This window comes from Haliaeetus albicilla, chromosome 3 (genome assembly GCF_947461875.1).
Source record: "Haliaeetus albicilla chromosome 3, bHalAlb1.1, whole genome shotgun sequence".
NCBI classification, from domain to species: domain Eukaryota; kingdom Metazoa; phylum Chordata; class Aves; order Accipitriformes; family Accipitridae; genus Haliaeetus; species Haliaeetus albicilla.
In genome coordinates this window covers 54,077,440-54,100,276 of record NC_091485.1, presented here as the reverse complement: position 1 = coordinate 54,100,276, position 22,837 = coordinate 54,077,440, and the positions used below count along the sequence as shown (strand labels likewise).

The 22,837-nt window shown below is 38.1% G+C and overlaps 1 protein-coding gene across 4 annotated transcripts in view; it reads left to right on the top strand.

The window, feature by feature from the left end:
- Window positions 1–22,837, top strand: part of RNF19A (ring finger protein 19A, RBR E3 ubiquitin protein ligase) — a 62,422-nt gene that overhangs the window by 36,975 nt on the left and 2,610 nt on the right. For all 4 annotated transcript variants that reach the window (XM_069779777.1, XM_069779775.1, XM_069779778.1 and 1 more), the window contains exons 2-9: window positions 3,401–4,155; window positions 9,711–9,919; window positions 11,902–12,046; window positions 12,624–12,786; window positions 17,428–17,542; window positions 19,642–19,803; window positions 20,468–20,681; window positions 22,683–22,826. In XM_069779777.1, the coding sequence (XP_069635878.1) occupies window positions 3,539–4,155; window positions 9,711–9,919; window positions 11,902–12,046; window positions 12,624–12,786; window positions 17,428–17,542; window positions 19,642–19,803; window positions 20,468–20,681; window positions 22,683–22,826 (1,769 nt within the window). In that variant the 5' untranslated portion in view covers window positions 3,401–3,538. The remainder of the gene's footprint in view (window positions 1–3,400; window positions 4,156–9,710; window positions 9,920–11,901; window positions 12,047–12,623; window positions 12,787–17,427; window positions 17,543–19,641; window positions 19,804–20,467; window positions 20,682–22,682; window positions 22,827–22,837) is intronic.

Here is a 22,837-nt window from a genome sequence, read left to right as displayed (position 1 = left end):
TGCCTCTCGAAGTTGGATTGATTGTTGCTATTACCATAATTGTGTGTCTCAGCTTGTTTCCAGTGTTTTGATTTCAGAGCTTTATTTTTCACACAGCTGATCTCCTTCATGTGGACTCATTGTTACTGGAATAATACAGATGTTGTGTTCTCTGGCTGTACAGAATCAAATATTTTTTCCTTCTTTTTGTCAGCAAAAACATGCAGATGCTGTGTTGGGTTGGGCAACATGAGAACTGGCCAGTGCTCCAGTTTGCGTTAGTAAGGCTTTTATGATTTTATACAGCTATGATCATTATTAACATTGTAACATTTGTCTTCATTTTTTCCTGTAATAAATCATCTGCTGAATCTTTTCACTTCAGCAAAGTCATGTTTGAACGTCACTAAAATGGCAATCCAAAATTACTATATAAGGAAGAGTATAGCTTATAAAACTAGCTTTATGCATTTAAATCTAGAGAGCATAATTGATGATTGTCTGAAATAACTGGCAACTTCTCTATTCAGAAATCCTGACAAACTTTAACCATTTTCTTTAAAAAAGCAATCTGCTATTTCTGAGACTGCTTATCAGATCCCATTACGCAAACAGAACTATAGGGCGTACTAGTCTCTTTCTTTAGAGCATGGGAGAATTGTTGTTTATTTAAAAAAAAAAAAGTACAACTGGTTCATCACCAGAGCTACTATTTCTTGATTTTGTACATCTGTTGGAACTGGCAAAAATGCTGTAATACGCATTCTTTCCTCTCCAGAGAAAGGGAGGAGGGGAAGGCTTGTAGTCATAGGCTTGGCTATGTTACTGTGTTTACTTCCTATTTTTTTTATTTTTTCTTTAAAAAAAACAAAACAACAAAACAAACACCTTCTTGCCTGAAATGAGTGCTTTGATTGCAGTTCATGTTGTTCATGGACTCTCCTGGCTTGAGGAAGATGGCACTTTCTGCTATCCTGGTAGTATCTGTGTGAACATATAACTACATACTTACTAACATTTATAATAATGCTTTCAATGTTATACTTGTACTTCTAGACATACAAACTTAATTTATCGTCAGCCATAGGCTATAGGATTTGTGTATCTGTAGTATATTTCAGATGCTGCCTACCAACTGTGTGTATCTATGATATAACATCATGCCAAAATCCTAGAGAGAAGGATGTTCCCTTCTGTCGTCATTGTTGATTAGTTTTTTCAGTTTCACCTTTTTTCTTTAGATAAAGGAATGTTTTAGTTCATTTAATGAGAAACAGCAGCTGTAAAACTATTAAATTTGTTTTGGGAAAGAAGCAGGTAAAGCATCCAGGATTCCTCTTGACTAGATTTTAGGCTGAAAATGCTCCCTTAGGAGGGAAGGAAGAGTATGTTATGTTCTTGAAATACGCTTTATTTTAGGCCCTGGGAATAAAATAAGATTATTTTTTTTTTGACAGTGTTCCACAGAGGTAAGACTTTCCTTTATGAAAAAAAAAAGTATAATAATTCAGCATTTGAAAAAATAGAATATGGTGGCTTTTATATTTTTTTAAAAAACAAAACAAACAACAAAGTCCAGTGGCCCAAAACATAAGACCTATTTTTAGCAAAACCAGGAGATCTAGGGGGCTGCTTTGCTGATTTTTTTAGTTTGTTTTTTTTTGTGTGTGTGGTGGTGGTTTGGGTTTATGGTTTTGTTTTGGGTTTTTTTTCCTAAATTCTTACACTTGAGGAAGGTAGTATTCTTGTGGGGTACTCCTGTACTGGATGGTACTATAAATTGAGTAGTGTTGACTTGGCTACCTGCTAGTATGTGTATAATACTAAGCTACAGTAGTCTGAAGAGGGCCTAGCAGTGTGTTTGCTGCATGCATTGCTCTAGTGACCTGGACAGCCTGTGGGCTCTTTCTGTGTTTCCTCTTTGGAGAGGGATTGCCGTTTCTACTGCTGGTTGGTCTTCCTCTGAAACCTCCTAGTCTTGATCCAGTCATCTCAGTGATCCTGTCCCAGAGACATACAGCACATGGTTGGTTTTCGGCTGGTCTCCAGCTGGTGTGTATACTGCCTGGCCTCTGGTAAATAGAGGCATTCACTTAAGTCAGTGTTGGTTTTTCGCCTCCCTTTGTCTTCTCCATATCAAGATGTGTAAGTTAGAAATTATATTTTTGTATCATCATCAGTGGCCCTCTACATTCCTTCATTTCTACATTTTGACTTATTTTTAGTGTCCAGTTTCTGACTTCATCATCCTATGGTAAATTCATAGAAACACAGTGTACACCTTTCTGGGAGGTAAATTGGGAAACACTGAGGAAAGAAATGGTGCCAGTGGTAGTTGCATCCAGATATGCAACACTGTTGGTGCATAAGAAATGTCTTTGCATTCAACGCAACAGAAGCAGTTCTCAGAGTTGGAAAATTTCTCTTGCACAATCAAGCTTCCAAGAAGTGGGAGTATTTGCATGTTTGGGGGAAGTTAGTGGGTTTGGTTGGAGGTGATCTGCCACTTCTTGTAGCAGTGTCTGTCAGAGGAAAATAGGAAAATGCCTTTCTTTCTCTCTCCTCTTCGAGCCAGTCAGTTAAGCAACAGGGAACAGAAGGAAATCCTTGCTGTCATCTTGTCCATAGGGAATAATTGAAGCTTGATTTGTGATGCGAATCTGTTTTTTGGACTTTTTTTTTAAATAAAAATCAGTATGGTGAAAAATTCAAATCTCGTCACCTTAAGTCTAGTCTTTGCTTGAATTGCAGTATGGAAGTCGAAGGGCAAGACAGCGTTGCTGTCAGTCGCTCTGCAGCTCTGATTCCTGAAATAGTCCTGTGCCTTACATTATAAATACGCATCTTCATGCTTCTCTGAGAAGCATTAGGTTTTGAGAATATCTTGAGTTGTTTAGCCACAGTGACTTAATTTCTGCTGGCAGTCTAAATGGATTCAAAACACACACAAAAATCTTTTGTTTCTGTTAGTTAACTATATTGGGTTTGTACATACATTTTCCACACTGGATAAAGTCTAAGGTAGAGAAAACAGAAAAGTTTCCAATGCTGAAGCCTGTTAACTATGCTTTATAGAAGACCTTGTTACACATTTACTTAGTTGTCACCTTGGGTCATGGTAATTTCTACACATGTGTGCAGGTGCGCACACACCACCCCCCTTAGGGAGCAGGGGAGTGAAGGTGCTGTTCTTGGCACTGCTTAAGTGTAACAAAGATATTCCTTGACCACAGGGAAGTTTCAGGCATGTTAAGATGAGAAGGATGTAAAGGGTAGAAAAAATTGACAGAAGTATCAGGTCAGATGGTGAGGAGAAGTAGTAATATGAATAACAGGTCATTAGAGTGCTGTGATCTTTCAGAACCAAAAGTGATGGATGTGATTCTAATCTTTTTTTTTTTTATCTTTCCTCCTAATGCAGGGAATTCCTCTGAAGAATTTGCTGGAAGCGGATACATGTGAATTTTCTGCATGAAGACTCTCAAACTGGATTACATAATAATATGCCTGTATCCTCTGACTCTATTATTTTGATCCACAAAAATGATTAGGATTATATATGAAATTTAACCCATTTCTGATGAGTGACCTAGACATGAGTTTACATCGGCAAATGGGCTCTGATCGGGACCTCCAGTCTTCTGCTTCCTCTGTGAGCTTGCCGTCAGTTAAAAAGGCACCAAAGAAAAGAAGAATTTCATTGGGCTCTCTTTTTCGGAGAAAAAAAGACACAAGACGCAAGTCTAGGGATTTAAATGGAGGTGTTGATGGAATTGCAAGTATTGAAAGTATTCATTCAGAAATGTGTACAGACAAGAACTCTATTTTCTCCACATGTACCTCTTCCGATAACGGAACAACCTCTAGTAATAAGCCAAGTGGAGACTTCATGGAATGCCCCTTGTGCCTTTTGCGGCACTCCAAGGACAGGTTCCCGGAGATAATGACTTGTCACCATAGATCTTGTGTGGACTGCTTGCGTCAGTATCTCCGGATAGAAATCTCTGAGAGCAGAGTTAATATTAGCTGTCCAGAATGCTCAGAACGATTTAATCCTCATGATATTCGTTTGATACTAAATGATGACATCTTGATGGAAAAATATGAGGAGTTTATGCTTAGGCGATGGCTCGTTGCAGATCCTGATTGTAGGTGGTGCCCAGCTCCAGATTGTGGGTATGTATTTTTTCCCAATATTTGCAAAACAGTAACAGCATAAATAGATGATGTTCACAGCATTATGGTTTTTTGGAAAGTAAATTGCTTTACTTTAGCATTTTGTTACGGGTTGTGTAAATATTGAGAATTCTCTAAAAACAAAAACACAACAAAAACCCCCCAAGCCACAACCTGCTTTCCAAAATAAAACCCTTCCTCAAGTAGGATTTTTTTTTTCTACACAGAGGGAATTTCAGCAATGTCATGAAACTTACTGGTAGGTGGTTGCTATGTATCTACAGCAGGCAAAAAATTTAGATGTTGCATTGCCAAGGCAACAGTGCAAAGCTCAGACTAAACAGAATTGAAAGTTTGGTGACTACTTTTCACTTAGTCTGTTTCCTAAAGTGCAGTGGGTATTTTGGTTTTTTAAACTGAAGCTGGAGAGGCCTTTTTATTGAAAAACCACCTTCAGTCATTTTTTACAGTTATCTTCCATCTTGTGGCTGCTTGAGACACCAGTTGTTGCCTGTCAACAGGATTCTGATGTAAGATAATAATCGGCTTGTTCCTGCTTATTATCTGAGGAACGTAGTGCTTTAACATTGCTTTAATACTTAAACAGCTCTGAAACAGTTCTGAATTCTGACATGAGTGGGCTGAATACTACTGAGCAGCTCATCACGCTTTTCTGCTGTTGGTGTCTCATAATACCATTCTTCAGCAAGTTGCTTTTTTAGAGACTGTTTGTGTTATCATAATGTCTAAAGGTTATAGCCATGACTGTGATCTGGATGCACAGTGCATGCTAAGACTCATAGAAGAGGACACCTCTGTTTCAAAGCCTCACAGATAAGCAGTAAGTAGAAAGAAGAAAATGATGAATGTTGGAAGAGAACAAGCAAAATAGGACTGACTATTAGGTAGATTAAATATTCCAGTATTAATGTTCAGGTGCTTAATGTTTAGGAAGCTTTTAAATTTAAATGATATATTAAGAAACATATTTGAAATACAGTTTTGCTTTCATACCTTAAATGAAACAATTTGCTAATGCAGGTCAAAAGCAGGGACTGGAAAGGTGGTACTTTCTTAGGTCCTGTGGTCCAAAGTAGATGGCATTACTGTGGTCTACTTGAGTAGAGAAGGGCAAAATTACTTGAATGATGGATTGGTTGCATGAGCTTGTAACAAAGTCATGTGGACAAAACCAGTACAGCTTGCTTCTAGTGTTTTGATACTGCAGAAGAAAACAACCACTAGAAGGCATTATTTGATAGGCAGAAGTATGCTTTGCTCAAGTTTCCCTGAGTTTTCATGTTCTGGACAAACTGTTACTCAAGTAAGGGGAAGCATGTAAGAACTGTTAAACCATTTTCTGTTAAACTATGTTTCAGTGATTCAGATACTTTTTTTAGTACTTTGGTAGATAGACTAAAGGCAGATTTGCTTAATGGAGACTTTTCACCTTGCTTATTTTTTGTGCCTCAGTTTTCTCATCTGTTTTAAAAAAAAAAATCCTAAGTATCTTTAAATGGTCAGAAACTGTAATTATAATTGCTGTAGATAATACCATCATAAAAATAAAAAGTGGGTCTTCAGAGTAAAGTTAAAGTTCTGTGCAATCGTGTGGGACCGCAGCAATGTATTAGTAATAGCAAATGCTTAAGTCATTGCTCCAGAACTGCCTACTGCATGTTCCTTACTCTGAGGGTGGAATCCTGTGGAAAACCCAGTGTATTGCCAGGCAGCTAAACTATGCCAGTGTTTATGTATGAGGGAAATAAACTAGTACTACATGGGTGATCTCAACTGTACCTTTGATAACATGACTTTCTCCTAATGTATTTCATGTGGCAGGGAAATGCTTCACAGTGATCAATGGATTCTGTTTTTAATGTGTAGATAGTACCCCCTCACTGAATTTTCATTACTAGTTTAAAATCGGATGAAGTTGGTTACTTGGATACTTCTCAGCAGGATCATTCTTTAGGGGTATCATCCTAAAGAAACAAAAGCTCATATGATCATGTTTTGTCTTTTTCCTATCCTTCTTTTGATTGCTTTTCAAACCTTTAGCACCTTCAAACATGTTGGGCAGAGGGCGTGGAGTGTTCAGCATAAGTTAATCTAAGTTTCAGGGGAAAAAAAACATAATAGTTGAGCAAAAGAGAGATAATCAATAATGCTTCCAGCAAGAGAAATACCTGTATATGAATCCTGCAGTTAGCTTCTTAAATTTGGCCTTCCAGGCAGCCACTGCAGCACCGCCTGACAAGTCGGTATGTGCCTAGCTGGGAGCCTGCTGCAGCACTGGTCTCTCACCTCACTGTTAGCCAGGGGAGCTGGGAGAAAGCACACAGAGGGAGGTGGGAAGGAGAAGTGGGAGCGGTATAGAAAGTAATAACGGGGATTTAATGTTGTGGAGCATAGAAGGAGGATGGAGGAAGGAATTGTACAGGTGTGAGGTTTAGGGAAGCAAACAGTACTCAGACTTTCACTGACCAGCCTATGCTAACAAACATTGTTTAAAGGTGAGGTATCACATACAGTACACACAAACTTCAGATCAGCAGACATTTGCTTTAAAAATTGTGGTACAACAGTAGTCGCAGTTTCTAGTTGCTTTGGCAACTGTAATCAACTTGTACAACCTGCAATTAAAACTGAGGGCTTTTTTTTCTGAACAGTTTTTGGTATGTAGTACTGGCATAACGCATTAGGGTTGTGATGGTAGCTGGCCTGATTTTAGCGTGGATCAAATTTCATGAAAGAGCTGGATGGAATGCATTTACTAAATTTGCAATTAATCCCAAAGTAGAAGAGGTGCAGAAACTTCAGAGGGTAGCATTATTTTCTAAAGTTATCTTTAAAATTACAAATAAGTACTGTAATAAATAGGAAATAGGTGCAAAGTAGACCATTTGGAAAAATACACTGCACAAATAGGTAAAAGAAGGAACTGAGTGGATGGTGCATGACAGTGCTTCAGCTCTCCTCAGCATTGATGAAACATCCCATGTAATATTGTTTCAGAGTTTGGGCATCACATTTCAACAAAGATCTGGACCAGATAAAGAGCAAATAGTTATAAAAACTTTGATCCCTGAGGGAGGAAAAAAAATGAGGAAGGTTAAAAAAAGGAGGGAAGCTAGGTTGATCTGTTACAATGTTTGAGTGGTTTTCTAGGTGTGGGCCCCTGTGTTCGCAGGAAACAACAAAGAATAGTTAAGAAGTAGGTGTCTTTCAGTCTGTGTGGGGTAAAAACAGGTCCTAGAGGTGGCAAAACTGGAACCAAACAGATCTTGAAACAAACTTAACTGCAGTATTATGTGTATTGCTACTTCTCTTGTCCCAGTGGAGAACTTCTTATGATGTTCCCAGCAAGAGAACTATGGATTAGTTTGGAGGAGAACCTCTGTTGCAGTAGTTATGCCCTGGATGAGCTGCCTGGGAGCTGTGGGGTCTCTAGCACTAAAGCAGTCTAATGCCAGAAATGGTCCATATCACTGGTACCGTGGTCTTTCTGACCCTGGGCTGCTTTTGTTGCAAGCTCAAATGCATCCTGACTGGTGTCATTACCTGAAATACTGTGCAAGTCTGGACTAGCTGCAACCTACCTGCATTGACTTGGTAGGAGACACTGGCAAATAGGTGATCTTTCCCTGGGGAAAGAGCATGGATAAGGAAACCTCTTGGACTTCATTCCAGACTAATTTTTTGAGATTACTTCCTCATACCAGTTTTCTGGCATCATTTTAACAAGCCTTAGTGAATCAGTATTCCAGATGTGTTCTGTCTTTTCTTCTGTCTGAATTATTTAATGGTTTTGCTCTGAGATTGTATCGCTGACTTTATTAGAAGAGACCAGCGATTCCCAGATTTTCTTATCTTTGTCAGGCAAAGAGCAGATTGGGCAAAAGAGTACAAATTCTTCATTCCTCTTCTCAGTGTATGTCCTTTCTTCAATTAATTGCTTTTTGCCTCTGGTTTTTGTTTTACTCGTTATTACTTTGAATTTTGTTGTTTGTCCCTTCTGTCAGCCTAACAAGAACTTTGGGCTTTCACATCATCTGTAAGATGAACACAAAATGCTGAAATTCAAACTGTACAAGGTTACAGGTTTAACTGACATTTGCTCTGGTCTAAAAAGTTACTTTCTAAAGGTACGCCAATCCGTCAGTCCCAAACGGGGAGTGCTTTCAGGGATGCTCCCATTCTTTATTAGCAATAGGATGCAGGATATAAATTGAGACTTCATTCTGTGATCTGTGCTTGAGATTCTTTGATGTAAAGTTAACGAGTGTTGGATGTATCCCTGTGTGTTGAAGAAGCATTTGGATCAGAATCTCTTTGTGTACATACAAAGTAATTACCTCTTCAGTTGCAGTAAGTGGGAAAATAGAGCTGATTAACTTGGCAAGAATATAGAAGAATCTAGCAATTATTGAAACAAATTTTTACTTGGAAAGTAAGAAATATTTGAAAACAGAAGCATATATCTCATTTTTATTTGTAACTGCATCATCTGTAAATTAAAGTTTGAAAACTCCTATTTGTTTGCAGAACTTCTTGGGGGGGTGAACCTCAAACATGCTGTTTTAAAGCACTAATGAAAGGGATAGGATTTGCATTAACTGTACAGAGCTTCAGATCTAGCTACTCTAAAATGAAAATAGCTAAATTTTCAGATAGATATGTGAGTGGGAATAATTTTTTTTAGTATCATTACTGATAAAGAATATTTGGAGTTAGTTTAGGCTATAAATTGGGCAAGGGGTAAAAATAAACAGTTTAATCTTTTAAAATAAAACTACCTTTGAACAGCTGTACATTTAAGCCCTGCTGCATTTATAGATCTGTTGAAGTCTGTTCAGCAGGACTGTTCATGTGAATAAAATTATGTCTGTTTTAAGTGTTCATACCAGTGGACCTTATTTATAAAATACTTGTTTTGTTATTTTCACTTTTTAAAATATAAAGAGTAACCAAACATCTGTTTAAAGTAGATAGTGGTATTCATGATAAATGGCAACCAGTAAAATACTGAAATGTCATGCAGTACCGAGTCAGATGCCTTTACAGTAATAGATTATACTACAGATCACTCAGCAGGGATCCTCCCAGATTATAGAAAGGGTCAAGCTTAGACATGCCTATAGAGACTGGAACACTTTTGAAACAATAACTTTTTCTAGATGGTTAAATACCTTTTTTGGTTTTATTGTCTTGCTTGTCTAAACGGTGGTTGCTTTGTGACCGTAAACCTTGCAGTACTGCATTCAACCTTAAATACAGTATATTTCAGTACTGCATGAAGTTATGAAGGTGGGGGAGAGCAAAGTGTTAACACAGGTTGTAGTATTTCTGTACAGTCTTAGTCTAATGCAGTAGTGATAGAATTGTGGAAGGAGGCGGTAAGGAACCTGTGCTGGCTACCTGATGTAAACTCCTGATGTCCACTGCCTTTGTACCTGCTGCAGCTGCTCTGGCAGCTGTCTTGTCTGCTTTGGTCTATAGACAGGGGTGATCTTATTAACAAAATTCTCTCTTGCCCCTCTTGATGATTGAAGATATGCTGTGATCGCTTTTGGATGTGCCAGCTGTCCCAAACTTACATGTGGACGAGAAGGCTGTGGAACTGAGTTTTGCTACCACTGTAAGCAGATTTGGCATCCAAACCAGACCTGCGATGCTGCTCGCCAGGAGAGAGCTCAAAGTCTGCGCCTGAGAACAATTCGTTCTTCATCTATTAGTTATAGCCAGGAATCTGGAGCAGCAGGTATTTATGATTCGGATACCGTGTCTGTAAAACGTCTTTTTAGTACACTTGCACAATTAACTCTAAAACTGGAAGAACTGAATAGTAGCATGGTAGATACTAGCTGCTTTGTCTTTGTCTTTCAGAAATATACACAATTTTAAGTTTGAATTCAAATTTTAAATGTTATAATTTGAAGTACTCTGTGACCACAGAAGCTGACTTCAATCTTACAGGCTTGTCAGCATTTTAAATTCTTCTTTGTAGCTGAAAAATGTGAAGTCAAAGGAACTTGCTGCAAAGCATTCTCTGTGTTTGGCAGGCTGGCCTCGTTAGTTGTATTGCTTACACACTGGGAACACTTGTTTTTTCCACTGTAGGTGAAATTTCACAGGGCTGCTAATAATAAAAGCTGTTAAAAGTAAAACTCAAAAACACTGATTTTCTGCTTTCAAAAGAGACTGTTATTAGTCTGATGCCAGCTCTGATGTTTGACATCTGTTTTAGTGCTGTTTTTTGTTTTTTTCAATAAAATGCTCATCTGTCTTGGCTACCAGAAAGCAAACAATTCCATCCTCTTAAATTTTAACTTGTTTGTAACCCCCCCAAAAAAGAAGATAAACTAGTCAGAGTAGTATTTTGCAGAGGAACAGTCCAGGTTGCTATTGATAAGAATTCACTCCAAGTTTCACCAAACTCTGATCTATTTGGCAGCTTTTGTGTCTGCCTGACCAAACAAGGGAGATATTTGGGGAAAAGAGTCTCTCTTGCACCTTGAATGTAGTTAGAGCTGTTGTTCTCCAATCCAGCCCTAGATTTGGGAGTCTCTAATGTTTTGTTTGTGCTGGCTCATTTTAACAAGGCACTCCATCTTGTCTTAGAAATTGGCATCTTGCTCTAGTTTTCAAATTAAATAAATTAGCATGCCAGCTCATTTCCTTGCCCTTGCATTCACTCCCATCATGAACAGCAGTAGCTCTGCCATACCTGTGCCGTAAGAACTTGCTCAGTTTAGTTACTGCCCTGTAGGTTGTGCATCTGTTGCCATCTGGGAATAGCTAGTGCACCCTTTCAGCTGCTCACTGTCCTTTTGCACTGGAGTTGGTAGACATACTGTTTCTGCTGGTTCTGCACCTCTTTGGATATTCTTTATACCAAGTACAACCACTCTTTTCCCTTTGTCCTACCTAAGTAGCACAGAGGCAGTAAACTTGGACTTCTGCACTGGGAGCTGCAAGTTATTTCTGCTGTTCTGAGTAAATAGTTTGTCCTGAAGTGCGGATGCTAACCAGTAATGTGAAGGAATGAAGATCACAACTGTGGTTGTGTCAGTATACAAGTATTTCATTGTTGCTCAATGACCCCTTGTTTGTTAAAGATAGAGCTAGTCACTTAACTGCATTTTTCAGTATTTGACTTGGGAACAAGGAGAGCCTCCAGAATTTTCTTTTTGCTACAGTATTTTTTTTTCTAGGGAGTAAGTATTAAGTAGGGCTGTGAAAAGGACTCAAGAGGAGGTTGGTGATACCAAAGAAACGCACTTAATGTGGAAGGGGAGATGGATTTAAGATAAGAAAAAGAAATAACCAAGGGGAGACTGAATATTCAACTAAAAGATTCATAACAGCATGAAATGTAAAAGAGGATTTTATTTAAAGAGACCATATTATCAGTCCTGTATTAACATACATATTTAATGTCTGACTCTAATATATATTGCATTAAGCTTAGAAAATTCTTGAACAGAGTGTATGCATTAATTATTCAATTACTTGAATTTGATCTGCCTTGTTTTCATTAGTTTTACTTGATCCAAGGTTTACAAATACAAATAACTATCAAGTCAGTCATTGCCAAATCAAGATTTGTAAAGCAAACTTACAATAAACTTCTTCCATTTTTCAGATAATGGTTCAATCAGTTTTCCCAAACATATGTCTATATTTTGATTAAACCTACTTGTCTAAAGAACTGATATGATCTTTATATTCATTTTTAAACAGCTGATGACATAAAGCCATGCCCACGCTGTGCTGCTTATATAATAAAAATGAATGATGGAAGCTGCAATCATATGACTTGTGCTGTCTGTGGCTGTGAATTCTGTTGGCTATGTATGAAAGAGATCTCAGATTTACATTATTTAAGGTACATTTTAAGAAAAAAAAAATCTGTGGTTGGTGATTTGTTTTCTATAGTATCTAGAAGTAATTCCTGGATGCTGTAAGCCTGGCCTTCTTCTTGTTGGAGTAGAGAATCACAGTTGAAGTATCCATATCTAAGAATTAAGTTAGTTTTCAATGCATGTATTTAAATTAGTGCTTTGTTATTTTTTATTTTAAAATCTTATTTAAAGGATTATTTAAAATAAGTTTTGTGTATGCAATATGTACTTAGTACAACAAATGAAGTGTTTTAAATGAACATACTGATGTCTTAATACTGCTGTATTGTCTTCGTAGTAAGCAATACAAAAACTCTGATTATATGTTACCTGTGAACCAGATTGGTACGGGATGATACACAACATGGTTCTCTTTAGGTTGTAAAATATACTGTAAAGGCAAAAAAAAACCTTTGAAGAAATTATAATTGATTATTTGGTATCCATAACATCTGTAACTTGAACCCAAGAACAATAATTTTGTAACTAGAGAACAGTTCAGTACTGTATGTGTTGATTTATTTACAATTTCTTTACAGTTTTCTTACTTCTTTCTATTAGCCCATCAGGTTGCACATTTTGGGGAAAGAAACCATGGAGCCGTAAGAAGAAAATACTGTGGCAACTAGGGACACTTGTTGGAGCTCCTGTAGGAATTGCCTTGATAGCTGGCATTGCTATTCCTGCTATGATTATTGGAATTCCTGTGTATGTGGGACGTAAGGTAAAATGTGCTACAACTCCTGACATGCTTCAGGTTTTACCTTCTGCACCGTGTGACTTGGGTAATACTATGTTCAGTTGGCTATCTTCACCAGCCCTTAAAAAAACAAACCAAACCAAAAACCCCAAACTATGCCAAAAACCCAAACCAACCAACTCCTGACTTGTTTATTTGTTTCAATTGTACAGGAAGGAGAAGCAGTGTTTTTAAGAATGTAGTTCCTCTTAAAACAGAGCAAAACACCAAACAATTTCCAGTTTCTGCATCTTGCCTTGGAAGTTCTTGCATGCTTTTTGAAAATTGCTTTGTTTTTAACCTCTTGGTTTTCCTTGCGTCCCTTAGAGTTAAACAATATTTAGAGAAGGAAGGCAAAAAGGAAATCCTTATTTTTCTTAAAAGCAGATAGTTACCAGTATTTTAGTATAAAATTCTGCTAGTACAGGTTTGTGTGTGCACACATTTAAGCATTTGTATTCAGCAGCTTGTTAATTGCCTTGGGCCAGTCCACCATGTGGAACGGTGTTCAGTGCAAGTAGCTAGACGGCATCTATCTTCATTTTACTGTTTGTGGGAATCTGCTAGAAATGACCGTGTTAATCAGAAGGCAGTTGATGTATTTCCTTTCAAAAATATAACTAATAGCTTTTAGTATAAAGCAAATGACAAATTGCAAGGAAAACAAAAGATAATTACATCACTTATTTGTAATTTAGGATGAAGTAGTAAGTTATCCAAATCTTTTGGAAATGGGCTTTAGGAAATGCTGGCTTGGTTCAGCAGGTGCTAAATGTTCAATTACATGTCTTGGATGGTATAATCAGAAGACTTGCTTATTTCTGCTTTCATCTGCACAGATTCTCAGTGTGACTGGCACAGAAATAATTCTGCATTTACTGGGGTGGGGGGTGGAGTGTTTCCCCCTCACGTGAGCTGTTGCTGCTAGACAAAAAGTCCAGGGATGCAGCTCAGTTCTCCCACTGTATTCTTCTTCATCTTTTTCTTTTAAGCAAGAACTCCTACCTTTTGCTACAGTTGGGTTTTGACCATTCTATTCTGTTTTGCCTTAGTCCCATACAGTCATTGGAACCTTATAAATGATAAGAGGAAGAAAGCAGCAGTTATCTGTTTCAAATTACTATTGCACGTTCTGCTTTTCTCATTGGATTTTGGGATAGGTCCTCATCACTCAGCACCTTTCACATTAATGGTAAAGTGTCAGACAGTCTGTGAGGACAGCCTCATAAGAATTTCCATTGTATCTCACTGCTTAATAGTAATTTTTCTGTGACTCCTGTCACATTTTTGCACTTTTCTTCAAAACATCCGATGATGGAGATTCCACAGGCTCTCCAAGCCTAATTTTCTTAGTAAAATTGATTTTTCTAACATTAATGTAAATTCTCTTCCTACACTAAATTCTTACTGCGCTATCTTCAGCGGACATAAAGAATCTTTTTGCTTTGCAATATCCCATTCCATATTTGATGATTTTTAAGCGCACTTTCACTCTTACCTCTAAACAAACCTAGCACTTCCAGTTTTTCTTGACAAACTGTATCTTTAGACCTCTGATTCTCCTCTTCTGGATTTCCTTCCAGTTGTTCATATCACCTTTGGTTTTCTCCAGTTTGAATATAGCAGTGAAGCTGAAGTATTACTACTGCTGAGTTAAATGAAAGGGTGATCCTGCGTGTAAAACTGACAGTTACCTCTTTCTCAACATGTTATTTTTGTTTTGTGTACTCTAAAACACATAACCTTCCCCACCATACTGGTATTTTAAGCAATAAGGCTTCCCTTAAGAAGAGACTAAAACTCATTACCCTTGTGCTGCATCTTAGTCATTTCAGGCCATTTTTTTCCAACTTCTCAAGACTAGTACGAGTTCTGCCATTCTTGCAACCTTGCCAGATTATATCAGCCTGAAATTCAACACACACATTCTTCTCCTTCAATCTTCCAGGTTAATGAAAATGTTGAATATTGGATCCAGGGCATACATCTTGAAATTCTTCACCCTATACTTTTGCAATTTGGGGAGCAAAAAAACCTAGTGGCAACTTCGATGTTTTCTATTAGTTTTACATGAAGCTAATAGTAGTTCTCTCTAGTCCATTTTCAGTCTGGACAATTGCAACCTGTTTGAGTGTCATACAAGAAAATGTCAAAATTTTGTTCAAGTCAGTGCATGACATCTGCTTCTCCCCATCCTCAAGGCTAGTTATCTTGTCACAGAAGAAAATTAAATTGACGTGATTTCTATTTGAAAAAAATCAATGTGGACTCTATTTCCTGCATTTGCTTTGGTGCCTACAACTTCCGAGTTTTCAGGAAACTAAAGTTCAGTTCACTGGTCTTTAATTTTCCAACTTCTTGGTTTAGACCTCTTTAAAGATTGTCATTGCAGTTTATCTTTTTCCAGTTTTCTTGATCTTTTTTTCCAGACATCTTTTATGAATAATTTCAAAAATTATTATTAGTCACTCTGAAACTGGCCCTGCTGAGATACTTTTCAGATCAGCTCATGTAAGCACACTCAAACCTGCTGTTTTCCTACAGATCTTATTCCTTTGTCACCAGTCACCTGGCTCACAGTTGATCTTTAGTGGCAACTGAAGAGAAAAAAATTGAGCAGACCTCCAGTTTCATCTGCTGGCTGTCTTTCCTTTTTGTTAAATAGCTAACTGATCCATTTTGGTCTTCCCCTTACTAGCAGTGTACTTATAGAATAATTTCTTACTGACTTTGATGTCCCTTGCTTTTTGTCTCTTCTATTTTAACCTTTCTGATTTTGTCCTGACACCCTCATGCTGTTCTTTATACCCATTCATAGTAACCTGACCTACTTTCTATTTTTCTTAATATTGCTGCTGCTTCAGTAAAGGAAGCTTTGTTGTTCTTTTACAACATTCTGTCTGTCTCCTGCATTGGAAGAGTTTGTGCTTGTGCTTTGATAGTGTTTCCTTAAGGAAGTGCTAGTCCTATCTTTTTCTAGATGTAAGTCTTGTAACCTACCAGTTTTCTGTGTTTATTGAAATCCCTCTTCTTCTGGCCCGATATTTTTATTTGGATACTCTTTATTCTTTACTCAGTATTCTGAAGCTTCTTGTTTCATAGTTTTCGTACCAATGTAAGCTCCTATCTTGATGTCGTCAATCAGTTTCTCCTCTGTAACCACTCCCTTCCATTCCTTTTTGTTGCTTTATGTTTAAGGAATCCAGTAGCCTTCATAGATACCTTTGTTGTATGCCTTCTGGTTTGGTAGTTAAAATTGCCCATAACAGTAAAATTCAGTGCCTCAGATGATCCTGCTAATTGCTCAGAGCCCCATGAAACCTGATCTTCCTGCGTTTGTAATTAGTACACACTCATACTGTGAGACTGTTACTGTTCAATTTTTCCTTTTTAATCCATAGGTATGTTCCACATTCAAGTGCTCCCTTACTCTGTTGCTCTTTGTATAATGTACCTCAGAGCAAGTGTATGCATTCTTGTTATACAAAGTGCAGCATCTTCTCTGCCCTTTCCTTGCCTGTCTTGCCTGAACAAATAGATACTTCAGTTTATTCCAAAATGAGAACTACCCTACGAAATCTCTAATTGAAATCATAATTTAGAAAGCACAACATGTAATAAAGTTTTCACCTCATTTTTTGTCATTGTTTTTGCAGTAGCATATTCATACAAAAATATTGTGATTATCCTTTTAGTACTCCTTTTTGTGTTCCTCCTTAGATGTAGTGAGGATTAATTTAGCCTTATGGCAACCATTAAGATAGCAACCGATTGTTACTTTGTAATTATGTCTTAACCAAGAACAATGACAGATGAAAGTGCGTATCCCTGAAAAGCCATGTCCCTAGAGAGTAAATGAAATGCACAAAAAATAGGGACTCTATAAAACAGTGATCTTTGAAAGCCTTTCATGTTCATTTGTGATTTGCACCTGGTAAGTTTGAGGCAGTTACATTTTAGAGTTATTTCAGACTTGAACTATCAGTAAGCGTTTTGGTTAGCAGATTTCTCAGTAAATAGTAGCACAGCTAAGACTCAGGTTTGCTAAAATATTTCCTGTCTCAACAGCTTGTCATGAGAGGGTGCCAGAGCAATGGAGTTTTTGCTCTCTCCTCTTCCCAGGCTATGTTTGGTGAAGACTGCCTTACTGCAAGATGTTCATGGCTCTGTTACATCAACCTCTGTTTCAATATGTCTAATAATCTGTGAAGGTTTCACTCTGTATTGTTCAGGGGAAAGATGGCTGGGAATAAGAAGTGTCAATTTGATCAGATGTGGTAGTTCTTTGATCCTGAAAATTGTCTACTTTTCCAAACTGTGTAAGCTGGAGTAATGATTAAAAAAACCAAAAAGCTACTCGATGATTTAACTCTTCTAACTTGAGGCTGAAAGTAAATGCTTAGTTGCTGGATGGGAGGACTTCTAACTTTGAAGAAGTTGCCTAAAGTTAAGAAATGTATAAATTTGCTTTGGGATAAGGAATAAATCATGACACAGAATATGGTCTCTCTGGAAGAGAGCAGGGTACATATTCCTAACTATTTTATGTCAGTTCTTCCATCCTTGCAGCAATGTATTATTGATGACAATAATATTCTAAAACCCCTTTCTTCTTTTCTTCTCAAGATTCACAATCGATATGAAGGCAAAGACATTTCAAAGCACAAGCGAAACTTGGCTATAGCAGGTGGTGTAACCTTATCTGTAATTGTTTCTCCAGTTGTAGCTGCAGTAACTGTAGGTAAGCAAATATTACTATTTTGTGTATTGGTAGCACCTTGCAACCAGAACTCTATAAGCAATCATAAATAAAACAGCTGAGAAGTCCTACAGTTGCCTTTTATAGGTGAAGGAACTGAGACAATGAGGAGTCTGAGGTTTTACATTTATTGGGGCAGAATGGAGAATACAGTACTCCAGGAAATGCTGCATTAAAACGAAGAATTAAAAAAATTTTTTATTTTGCAAATAGAAGTTTCCACATTGTCATATCTGGCTTTTAAAATTGAAGTATTTAAAGCTTTTTTAAATCACTGACCAAGAAAAAACTGTTGCCACAGAGTCTATTCATGTTTGAATAACTTAATATCAAACTTTTCTCAACACAGAAGAAAAAATACAGTCTCTTACGCTTAAAATTATGGTAGTTGACAAACTATTTGTTATGCTCTAGGAGTCAGAATTCTATCACATACTCTCATAGGGATTGGTGAGGATAGCATTTGAGGAAAATCTGGCTGTATGTTACAAAATACTTGTCTCATCTTACCATGTAATTTCAAGATCACTGTAAACAAACCCTGATTTATTTTTTTTTGATAGGAGTGGACTTGCCCAGTGCTGCCTTGCTTCTCCTTTGTTGCAGCACAGGCATCTTTATAATAGCACAGTAAGCTGCCGTGGATAACTGATTCGCATTAAGACCCACCATTTAGTTTTAAGCTGGATCAGTCCCCTGATCCAATTCATCACGCAGTTGTGTATGCAGTGTTCCCCCTTGTGCCAGAAGTAATGCTCAGAGAGGAATGAGTGGCCTTAGGAAAAGACAGGGCCGCTTTTAGCAAGTGATGGTTTAAATTAGCCATGAAGCTGTGGCTCTAAACTGCTTGTTAACAATGGTGGACCACTGTGCAAATGCAGATACATGCTAGTCATAAAACTCTCCGGTGTCTGTCTTCATTGCATTGTTCTCATGTGGTGAGCTGTGGTATCACACCCCTCTAAACTGGTAGTGGGACACAAAGTCTCAAAGATGTATTTATAGGTCTGCTTTACCTCATTCTTTTGAGCTGTTTCTTGTTCCTGACCAGCAATAAAACTTGGCTTTTTAGAGAAAGCGGTTGGATTTTATTTCATGGAGTTTTTACTCTTTCCCCATTGCCATTAACACATGGCCTCCAGTCTCAGGGCATTATATGGCTTCCAAAGTAATGATCTTGAGAACATGGATTTGCTCCTTCAATGCTGAGGAATTTCTAGTGAAAGGGGCTTCCTATAACTGGACCCCTTCTTTCAGGGTAGACTGAGGAGCCTTTGCATTGGGTCTGCTGCTGTCCTGGCTTTTTCAGAATGTGCCAGCTTGCCATTTTTCAGTCTACTGTTTTTCTGTACCTTCTGTGTACGTCCATCAGCAAAGCCATAGAATGGTTTAATTCATATGCCAAAGGAGTAACTTCCACAGTCCACTAGAAGTGGTGGGATGGATGTGTGTGTATATGTATGTGTGCTTTAGCCCACAGTTCCTTTCACTGCTTTCCCTTAACTCCTGCCGCCCTGCTCCAGAGAATTGTTTACTTTTAAGGAAAACTTGTATAATTAAAACTTCTAAATTCAATCAGTGTGACACAATAAATATGAAAGAACCTACAGTAATAATAATAATAAATTGATAGCAAAGCCCTGTCTGACTTCAGTGTACGCAAAATCAAGCCCTGTATTAAATTAGTAGAGGTACTAATATTTTTAGTTGAATAATATTTGAAATAGGTCTCTGCTATTTCTGCTTCTCAGGTGGAACATTATTATAGTCCTCAATGGAGCTTACATGAACTTTTAAAGTACTTTCATTTTGTTTCTAAAAGATGTTATTGACATACTGGAAGTATTAATACATCAAGTATTAAGTGTCTCTGCCTACCAATGCTGATGGAGGACATTCTGCCTACTGAAAGTGCTTTCCTGTCATTTCACCTTAGTGTTTTACCAATATTTCTTAATTTTGCTCCCTCCTGATTTCTTTCAAGTGTGAAATACTAAGTGATCATAGAAAATGAAATTGCTATTATGAAAGGCTCTAAATTATAAGTCACATTTAATGAAAGACTGTACTTCCCTCTGTAGGTATTGGTGTTCCTATTATGCTGGCTTACGTGTATGGAGTTGTTCCAATTTCCCTCTGCCGAAGTGGAGGCTGTGGTGTGTCAGCAGGCAATGGAAAAGGTGTCAGGATAGAATTTGATGATGAAAATGATATAAACGTTGGTGGAACAAATGCAGCTGTAGGTAAGAAAATTTAGTGTTTCATTTTCTATAAATATGGGCTTTGTGACTTATATTTGATGCCCTTAGATACTAGAGTACTTATTTGCAGTTTAGGACTACTTCCACTTGTTGCTGGAAGACCAGCTCTCAGGTGAAGGTAGCTTCTCTGTGTTCATGTTGTGCTGTAATACAAGCATTAAAGCTTTTCTTGCCTATTTTAATCAAGGCCAGACTCTAGTCTTTTCTACAGGTAAAAGTTTTAAGATAAAATTAATGCTGCTTTTTCAGAATCCTGTTTTGTGGAAGCTAGCTAGCTGGCTTTTTTATCTGTAATAGGGGGAACTAAAAGCTGATCTGATGCTTTATTTCTTAGTTACATGGCAATATCCTTTGTGGTGGGGTCTCTGTGTTCCTTCACTCCATGTTACCTGTTCTATCCATGGTTAACTTTGGTATCTTAAGTATGTGATATCAGGCAACTCCAAGTGAGGTCTCTTTTTTTGGTGGTTGGTTTTTGGTTTTTGTGTTTTGGTTGTTTTTATTTTGACAAAGTTATCTTTTTGTGACAGTATGTTTTATAAATCCTTTTTCTCAGCATAATTTCAGGAAAGGTTTCCATGGTCACATTCAAGAAACTGCTGAGTTCTACTTCCATAACTGATAAGCCTTCTTTATTTCTGTCTAGATACCACTTCAGTAGCAGAGGCACGTCATAACCCTAGTATAGGTGAAGGAAGCGTTGGAGGACTGACTGGCAGCTTGAGTGCAAGTGGTAGCCACATGGATAGAATAGGAGCCATTCGAGACAACCTAAGTGAAACCGCTAGTACTATGGCCCTGGCTGGGGCTAGTATAACAGGGAGCCTCTCAGGAAGTGCAATGGTTAACTGCTTTAACAGGTAAGAGACATGTTTTCTACTGTACAGTATCCTGCTCTACATGTAAGCAGAGGAAGTGGCGTTACTAAGATTTTTTATGTTTTTTTAAATTGGCTCCTTTTAAAACGAACTGTCTCTGGGAGATAGAGACAGTTCATCTCTGACAAACTTGCTGATTTCCAAGAGATCCTGCCAGACCACAACCCTCAAAGAAGAGTTTGAATTCTTTTCAGGATGAGTGGGACCTGAGATGTTGTTCTCCTGCTTCCCAGGAGAGCAGCCTCTACCCAGGAGTCAGAGGGAGGTACCTCGTGTCTAACAAGTGTCATGTTCTCTGGTGCATCTCATCCCAAAGTCAGAACTCCTGGCTTGTTCAGTAGTCTACAAGTACCATGCTGTGCCTTCAAAACACCTGGGTGGAGTGTGGATTCAAAATGGACTTAGGCAGGAGGAGAGGCAGCTGGGCACCTAGCCTTGCCAAGATGGCAACTTCTTGTTGGTTACGTGCCTAATGCCTCCTGTGAATTGGGGCCTTACTATTTGTTGGCTGTCCTGCACCCTGAAGAGAAAGGGAATGTCTGGAAAGGATTGTTAACATTTAGGGTTCAGGATGGATTTTGTTCCTTAAATAAGGTGCTAACACTGCTCATTTTCTTGAGTAATTTGGAAGTCCAGGCTATGTAGAATAAGGAATGTAGGATTACCATTAAGAGTTCCCTTATGCTGGGACAGGTGTTTTGAGCTATGACTGCTGAGTGAGTGTCATGGTTTAAGCCCAGCCAGCAACTAAGCACCATGCAGCTGCTCACTCACTCCCCCCCACCCAGTGGGGTGGGGGAGAGAATTGGAAGGAAAAAGGTAAAACTCATGGGTTGAGAGAAGAAGTTTAACAGAACAGAAAGGAAGAAACTAATAATGATAATAATGACAATAATAATAATAAAAAGATTGGAATATACAAAACAAGTGATGCACAATGCAATTGCTCACCACTTGCCAACTGCTGCCAAGTTAGTTCCCGAGCAGCGATACCTCCCAGCCCCGCTCCCCCCCATTGCTATACTAGATGTGACGTCCCATGGTATGGAATAGCCCTTTGGCCAGTTTGGGTCAGCTGCCCTGGCTGTGTCCCCTCCCAACTTCTTGTGCCCCTCCAGCCTTCTTGCTGGCTGGGCATCAGAAGCTGAAAAATCCTTGACTGTAGTCTAAACACTACTTAGCAACAACTGAAAACATCAGTGTGTTACCAACGTTCTTCTCATACTGAACCTAAAACATAGCACTATACCAGCTACCAGGAAGACAATTCACTCTATCCCAGCCAAAACCAGGACAGTGAGGTTTACCTATCCTATTTTTAAGAGCTGAGAGTGGAAAACAAAACAAAAAAAATGCTTCCAATTCACTGTCAGAACATAGGTAAAGAAGGCTTTGGAAAAAAGCCTATAATTTTTTCTGCCTTATCTGCTCAGCCCAACTTAAGATTGCTCAGGTTTCTATTATTCCTGTTGCTGTTGATAATAATACAATATAAAGCAGAGTACAGAACACAGTTCTCTGCCTGTTATTTGATTAGTAATAATTTTGCAGCTGGAGAAACATGGGAACTATCATGTCTTGAGCTTGTGTACCCTTCTGATTGTTTTTTTCCATTTTTAGAGTACAGTACAGTAACTGCAAAATAATTGTAGCTTAGCCTGGAAGTTGTTCTTGTAAACCTCAGGGAGGAAAGAATCCAGAACCTCTGGTTAACACGCAACACTTGACTTTGTTGGGAAATTAGTCTGGTTTTGCTTTGGGGTGGTTTTGTTTGTTTCCTTGTTTTAAATAAAAAAATAGTCACTTTTGACAGTGGGAAGAGAGAACCTGTTTCAGTAGGGTAAATATGTGCACCTGTGTTGGAGTAACTAATAAACTCTACTTATTACTGAATGGTGAAGCTCTACAAGGTGATACTAATTTTCAACTAGTGTGCTTTAACTGTAGTTGCAGTATATGCAACTCTTTTTCTTTCTCTCCAAGACTGGAAGTACAAGCAGATGTGCAGAAAGAACGATACAGTCTGAGTGGAGAATCTGGCACAGTTAGCTTGGGAACAGTTAGTGACAATGCCAGTACCAAAGCAATGGCAGGATCTATTCTGAACTCCTACATCCCTTTGGACAGGTAAGAGAAAT